This window comes from Haplochromis burtoni, unplaced genomic scaffold, assembly GCF_018398535.1.
Source record: "Haplochromis burtoni strain Fernald_Lab_line unplaced genomic scaffold, NCSU_Asbu1 Contig_377, whole genome shotgun sequence".
Taxonomy (NCBI): domain Eukaryota; kingdom Metazoa; phylum Chordata; class Actinopteri; order Cichliformes; family Cichlidae; genus Haplochromis; species Haplochromis burtoni.
The window spans coordinates 220946-228967 of NW_024582738.1; the positions used below are offsets into that span (position 1 = coordinate 220946).

At 36.8% G+C, this 8022-nt stretch overlaps 1 protein-coding gene across 2 annotated transcripts in view; it reads left to right on the forward strand.

Annotated features, from left to right (window-relative positions):
- The window catches only part of il11ra (interleukin 11 receptor, alpha), a 52852-nt gene that overhangs the window by 14454 nt on the left and 30376 nt on the right, over nucleotides 1–8022 (forward strand). Inside the window, exon 2 of one of the 2 annotated variants that reach the window (XM_014340544.2) lies at nucleotides 3839–3881. The exons of the other annotated variant lie outside the window; for it this stretch is intronic. Coding sequence (XP_014196030.1) covers nucleotides 3864–3881 — 18 coding nt within the window. The 5' untranslated portion in view covers nucleotides 3839–3863. The remainder of the gene's footprint in view (nucleotides 1–3838; nucleotides 3882–8022) is intronic. 2 annotated transcript variants of the gene reach the window in all.

Genomic DNA, 8022 nt, shown 5'->3' on the forward strand with positions numbered 1-8022 from the left:
TAGACATGAACACACACAAACATGGACTATCTGAAAATCAACAAACTTGGGAACCAAATCATGGTGGTGCACTGTAAATCAACCTGCTATCTGCCTTACTATCTCAAGAAAACCTGTTTGATAGTCTGCTGTTTGTGATCTAGGTCTGTGCAGCAGAGCCCTGCAGTCTGATGAGGGCTTTGTTACTCAGTTATTCTGAAAGAAACTTTGTTATAGGTTTCTCGCTTAGTGCTTCCAGTAATTAAGGAAGAAAAGGTTGTTAGCCTGCTGTATCTTTTAGAGTATTTACTTCATCCTGACACATATAGGGTCTGTATACTCCAGTGTCTGGCTTGACTGAATAGGTATACTGTAAATCTTCCAGTGTACACTGTAGCAGAACTCTGTATATTATTGTTGTTTATTTTACTGTATTTTTTTTCCTGATTTAGTCTGAGAGACCTTGACTTAAAGCTCTACTTTCAGCTGTTTCCCTATTAATATGGGGATTTTTTTTTTTAATGTCCCAAAGGGATTTGTGTCTCATCCCAAGATCAAACCGAGGCATCTTTCACTTGTTAGGCGAATGTGTGAACCTTCATCTATGGAGCCACTCTGAGAGGACTTGATTTAACTGTTAAAACCCAGGATCAAAAAGACAATAACAGTCATTCTGTTCTTAATGGTAGTTTGTAGCAGATGTTGAGTATAGCATAATACATAATAATACTTAAAAAAAAAAACATACATGTGAGCTCATAGGTGGCAAATTAACCCAGTTATTGACAGTTCATACTGGCTTTTTAGCCCATTTCACTTCCAAACAGACATCAATCTGCTTTTTCATGTTGTTTTTGATGCAGGTGTCCAGAGATCACAGTTCAGGGCCTTTAAGTGCTGTGAATAATTTGTTTTTCCTCTGCTCTGCTTTACTTTCATTGCATTTATTTTCCTTGTTGCCTCCTTTCTCATTCCACATCTCTAAATTGCTATTCCATCACATTCCAGCCTGCAATGAATTAAACGTAAGCAGTCTTAAAAGAATATTTTTTAAAACTAGCCCCCATCACTCAGATAAATTACACCCTGCAGGCAAATGATGAAATGTATGCGTGCCTGCAACTTATTTTTGCTTTTGTAGAAATGAAAAATAAAAACATCTGGCATACAGTAACTAACTAAATGTAACAGCTTTTTTTTTGTGTGTGTGTGTTTTATGATTTTCTTTTTCCATTCGTTTGTGAGTTGTTTCCTGTGGTGCTAGGTCAAGTGCACATTTATTTAGCTTTTTTGTTATGAATTGGTATTATTTTATTTTTTGATTTCATAGCTGGTGTTCTGTTTTTTTTTTCTATCTATCTACAGTTGCTATAATTGGTCTATTGCTTTCAGGATAGAAGACTTTCAAGTACTGGTCAAATTTTGTTTACCTCTTCTCTCATCAGATATCTTGGAGTTTAGTCAATGTTTAGCCAATTTTTTGCTTCCAAGTAAAGGCCTTTGTTGCACTTACACATGTTAAAGTGAAATACGAGTGTTCTCCTTTTAAAACAGTTTTGTCCATGAAAACCTTGACAGACTTTGCATTTAGTTAAAGATCTTTACCTATAGTCAGTTGCTGTATTTTTCAGTCAAGTTTTATGACTGGCAGGAGAGGCATTCATCATATAAAATGTGGATTGCATTAGGATCGTTCTTGCTCTGTGCCTTTCTTTTTGTTTGTCTCTTTGCCAGAAGCATTTTTGGAAGGGCAGTCAGACAGTAGTAATCAAGAAAGCATGAGTTTCTCATATTTAAGCACTCATAGGATTTTCTTTCCTTGGTTTCTACTGTGTTGTGATTGGAGGTAAAACTGGCTGTTTCACTGTGCCCTTGTGTATAGTAGAACAACCACTGAGGTTTAACATGGAATGATGCTGTTTTTCTTCTGTTCTTTTGCACACTTATTCTTGTGTTTTGTTTAGTTTTTTCTTCTTCTTTTCTACTTTCTCTTATCACTACACTATAAAATCTACCGTTTTTTTCTTCTTCAGCGTGTTGAGACAGTCAGTCAGCCGGTCTGTAGTAATCGGAAAAGCATGGAGTTCCCAGCACAGTGAGTCATCTCCAGCGAACAGGGGTCGCGCATGTGTGTAGGATGGTTGAAATGCGAGTGGGTGGCAGGGGGTGGGATTTCTGTTCGTGTGGGTGGGTGTGTGTTGGGGGTGGGTAGGTATGGTCCACATGTTTGTGTAGTTTGGGTGTATATGTTCCTTCATGTTTTTCCTTCCTGTTGAACAAGTTAGAGGTCTCTGCTTGCTGTGTAATGGTCATCAGTTAGTGAGAGCCAGGCAAACGTAAATTGGTGTCATAAAGAAGAAAACAAAAACTCAAGCGTTATAGCACCTACTTATCTCTTGTTTAACATTCTTAAGTTTATTGGGCATTTTTATTTGTTTTGGTTAATTGACAGTTACATATGCTCTATGTTATCATTAGAAATGCTTTGACATCAGACTGATAATAAACATTGAGTTTTCATTCCGTTTTAGATGTTTGTTTGTTTTTTTACAACAATAAATTGGGTGGGTGTATAGTTGGTTGGAAAGTGGGTGAGTAGGTATGTACATGCCTAGCCCTAGCTATTTTTTAATATACAGTGCTGGTTAACTGTTGGTTACACAGCCACCTTCCAACTGGGTTTTAACATTATTCCTATCTGTCTGTGATGGGAAGCTCTAAACTAGCTTGACATCGTGTTTGCGCCGTGCTATGCACGCTGCCAAGTGCCACATATTTGAGCTACATTGACAATACTTTTATACCAATAAAGGCTAATTAATGGTTTCGTAGATAAAAACATAAAAACATGCAGACACAAAATGTTTTCAGATCTTTAATTCCATCCATTATAGTGCGCTCAGTTTTAGTATTTTCTGAGTGTTTTCTTATTTTTAGACTTGCAAACTACTCCAACCTGCCCATATTGTTTTTTTTTTGTTTTGTTTTTTAGCAAATTTGCATTTTCTTTCTAAGAAGTATAACTGACAGTGTATACAAACTGTTTGTATTTTCAGTTTTAAACAAATCCTAAAATTAAGTGCCCCACATTACTGGACGGTGCATCTTTGTACAACTAAAATCTAACTGCTCTGTAATTATACCTCTAAAATGCTGTTTGGTAGAGCGGTTCTATACTGCCTTGAATGTCTTCATGTGCTTAAAACACTGAAATGGCATGAGGTAGTCGGAGCAAATCAAGTTGGAGTTGGTGCTTACAAATGTAGAACAAAAGGTAGCTTAAATTTCATTTAAAAACCTGTGGAATAACCAGTGGAGTCTATACACAGGTTTTAAGCCATATGGCAAAATGCTAATGTTGTTTGGCAGGCTAATGCTATCTGCCATTATTAGAAAGCCAGGTAAAGTCACAGCTCATTACATATATTTCTGCAAATATATTATAGTGTTCTTGGAAAACATTTCATGTTTGGATATTTACACATATATACATGGTATATTTCTAATGAGCAGACATGTACTCATATTTATGGATTATTATGTGCATGTCAGGCTGCTGCACAGTCTAATTGAATTGTTACAGTATCAGATATATCAGAGTTTAATCTCACCGGTTCTAGTCACTGGATGATCAATTGCATCTCTAATTAGACTAATATTAGTTTCGCTGCCACAACAGATACTGCAGTGTAACAAGCAGGCAAGAGAGTCATGTGTATCTATCATGTTCAGTATAGCTGAAATCTGGGTCTTTTTAATATTTAGAAGAAGAAGAAACTTGAGTTAAGTGTTTTGATTCTATGCTAAACTTCTGCTCCATTAGACTTAACAGTTGTTTTCTTAACTAATCATTTTTCAGATTTGGATTCTCTAAAAAGCATTGGATGCTAACCTGTTATGAGGTAAGGCATTGCTATCTGAACATTTCTCACTGTAATGAAATAGTGTCAATGGGAACAAATTACAATATTCAAAAAGTGTAAACAGTCCACTTCATCATCATTTTTTTGTGTATATTCATGCACTTGTGTGTTTCTCAGTGTTGAACAAAACACAAATCTTCAGCTATCTGCTTCATGTCTTTATAATTGTTCCCAGCCGTAGAATGGCGCCAGTCAAATGTACATGAACGCGCACTCACACATACTCAGATGCAGAAACTCTCAGCAGATTATCAGAGCAGTGTGGCAAAAAACAGAACTGGGCAGTGGTTCCTGGTCGGCAAACCTGCTGGCTTATTGACTTGGACTGAGTTAGATAAAGCTTTCATCAGCAGCATATGTGTGCAGACGCTGTGTGTAAATGTGTGTGTAGTTGGTATGATATTTTTTGGGTCTTTGACAGCAAGCCATGAAATGACACATGACTTGCTTATTTTCTATTGCTGTTAGAATTCAACTGCTTGTTCAGTTAGCATAAAATTCAAATGGTATTGATCACAATGTCACAAAAATGTCTGTCTCATGTCCGTCCTTTCCTTTGGTCTCTGGTTGCTTATACATATATTTTTTGTAAGAGTTTATCTATATATTTATATCTCTTTTCTGCATATTGTTACAGTTTCTGATGATGGGTTGGGTATGCTACTAATTGATCACATTTGGCTGTGTCTGTGTATAAGGCTTTGTTGGATAACAGAGAGCAGATGTGGGAGGGTAAGTGGGTGTATGTTTAAAGAGCTTGTCATTGGCTCATACAGAGCAGATGTTGTTGGGCCATCATCTTCTTCTGGCTACTAGCAGTAATGATTCAGATGCTGGACCGAGCGGTATAAAGTGGAACTCACAGTACAAAAAAGCATACAAAAGCTCATTGTTGCAGCCTCTCTGTTAGGATGTGTAGTTTGTTAGCAGAGTGATAGATGCATTGACGTTTGTTTAGGTCAATATACGGTTGAATGGAAGTTCTAACTAGGACACTAAAGCTATGGAATTTTCCAAACCACAGCAATAAAAGACTGCGGTTTACGGTAATATTCTGGTACTGCCAGCTGACTCCAGCTGAACGTAGTCCAGACGGTTAAGCGTAGTTAAGCACAGCCAAACATGTTGAGTGGTGAGATCACATCTATGCTTGATTTTTAGTTAGTGGAAAGGTTTTCTTTGTCACCTTTTTGTATTCAGTTTATTTTAGTTCACTCCGTACATTTACAAGAAAACCACAGCTTGTAAACAAATGTCACCAGAACCTTTTTTTGAATTTGGTTAGGTTGACAGTCTTATTTTAGATTAATTGCACCTTTTTAATGTTTAAAGGCGAAATCTGAAACTGTTCAACCATGCAACTTTTTTGGTGTATACAACAGCCCTAGATACAAATATACATTACAAACACCTAATTAAACTAAAAAAAGTATGTTGCACAACTCATGTGTACATTCATAGAGAAATAGGAAAAAATATTTTGTGTGACGCATCCAAATATGTTTTGTTTTTTTCATGTCGTTACTTGATTGAACTGTATATTTATGAGTGACTTATGTATGTATGTATGTATATATATGTATATATTGTACTATTCTTAGTTAGTGTATTGTCTGTCTTGTCTTAATGTTGGTTTAAAATGGAGCACTGTAACAAAAAAAATAATTTCCCCCAGGGATCAATAAAGTATTCTGATTCTGATTCTGATTCTGATTCTGATATGAGTGGTGCAATGGGGCTTCCACAATACAGTAAAAATGATAAAATTCTTGAAACCATATTTTATGATTGAAAGGCTTATTGTGCTAGGCGACGAGTCTGACCACATTTGAGGAGTAAATAAAATGCACACATGCATGTCTGGTTGCATTTTTCTAATCTCTTAGATAAGCAAATGTACATGACATGATGACTGGGAGTTTTCATTCCTCTTTGTACTACTTCAAACTGAATAAAGTTACACCCCTATAAGAAGGTTTGTTCTGACTGGTGCTGGCAGGGAGGTTCCACAGGACAACATCTGCTTGGCTACTATGTTTGTGGTCACTTGATTCTACTGAGAGCTGCTAAGCTAGAACAAAATGTCTTGGCTTATATAAGTTGGTTACCAGCAAAAGAGAGGCTGGATATTTAGTTGGAAAAATCTTTAAGTCACAGGAATGACATCAGTCTGGGAGATCAAGCCATGTTTTGTGTCCTGTAAAAGAATAGGCTTTTGATTCTTACCATGTTCTTTGAAATCATCAAGATTATTAATGGTTGAAGCTTGGCAATCATTGGTTTGCTTTTTTAATTTAGTCCCATAAATAATATTTCAGTAGGACTGATGAGTTGGTAAAGGGTTATAAAAATATTTGTATAGATGGTTGTATTTGCATATAAACCTGGTTGTGTATGGACCAGACCATTGTGACAGATGTTATATGTAAATAAATGATCATGGATTCTTTGACAGTATGTTACAAGCTAGCAGTTTGCTGTTTGCCTAGAAGGTTTAGCTAAAGATCCTCAGCAGTTAGCAGTGGGACTGGTTTTGAACCACAAGAGTTTCATCAGATCTCTCTTGTTTTGGATCACTATGGTCTTCCATTAACCAAGAGACCGAATGCTGGCTGTGGTTAGCATCATCACATGGTGTTTACTCTGACTCTGACTACTTGTATATTTTTTACTAATTCCTCTTAAGGATCGAATACCACGTTGTGTGCAAGAGGCTGATGATTATCTATGGATGGGGCTAAGCAGGTGCCATAGTGTACAGTTTAGATTCATGGTTTCTTACTTTGTTATAAACTTTTCAAAAAGAAGCAGTACCAGATGTATAACGTTACCAAATGTGCACACATTTTCTCCAGAAAGAAGAACTAGCAGAAAAATTTAGCTGATGCTTTGTTACTAGACATGGCTTAAAAGGTCCATTATCAGCAAAACTGTTATTGGTCATCCATCAGTATCTAACTGGATTGCTTTTTTCCCCCCCTGCAGCTGATGCAGCGTTTGAGCCACATAAACACTGGTTCGATTTGATTGAAAAGATGATTTACTACAGCCTCCATATAAAAGATTAGGCTTGGATACAACTTCAGATTTTGGATTAAAGAACCCAGACACAAACAAAAACAACCATCTGAAGTAATTGTAATTTTTATTTCCACCTTTAAAAGAAAATAGGTCACTTAGAATTTCTCTAAACTGAAAATTATTATTATTATTTTACTTTGTTTCTACTCTAGGTTCATTTTTTGTGTGACTGTATACTGCTGTAAAACAAAACACAAATATCAGCATATTGCGGTGCTTGAGAAGCTGGAACCAGCCCTAGACTAAAAACAATAATCAGTTAACAGATTTACTGTTGATTCATTTCCTGGGGATCAACTGGTTGTTTATGTAAGAAATGGCACTGTTTTTATCCTGATCTTTAACTTCAGACCCAAAACACGCTGGAGTGAGAGTGCTGTTGCTGGGCCGATACCAGAATACCAGTCTTTTCTTTTTCTTGCATGTCGAAAACTTTTTTATGACATACTGGGAGAAGTGTTTATAAACCAGTTTGACATTATGGCATTAGCATTGCTTTTCTGTCATCGTTAACCCACTTCACAACCACTTGTTTACTGTTAAATCGCAACTAAATCACAAAGTAAGGAGCAGCTAAAGGTGCATGATGTTTTACTTTACGATTTCTTTACAGTCTTTGAATTTTCACTGTGACTTTTATCACCCACATGCAGAAGTACAATCACAAACAAAAATGTACTAGTACACAAAACCGAGTGATGTGTGTGGTTATGTGTGTCTGTGTATTTGTGTGTGTGTGTGTGTGTGTGTGTGTGTTTAGCTCTGACTTCACCCCATTATGCCTTTCAGTACGTGTTTGTTTGTATGTGAGGTTGGCTTTAGTATTACAAACTTGTATGCAAGCAGGATTGCGGTCTTCATTCAACTGTGTGTGTGTTTGCATGTGTGTGAATAGCTGGCATATGGTAGCCATCTAGCCCTGGCGGCAGTGCTGAAGGAAATTCCAGCGTCGTAGAACTAAGCCAAGATACTGGTGCTGCCACACACACGCACACGCATGCATGTGTACACACACACACACACACACACACACACACAC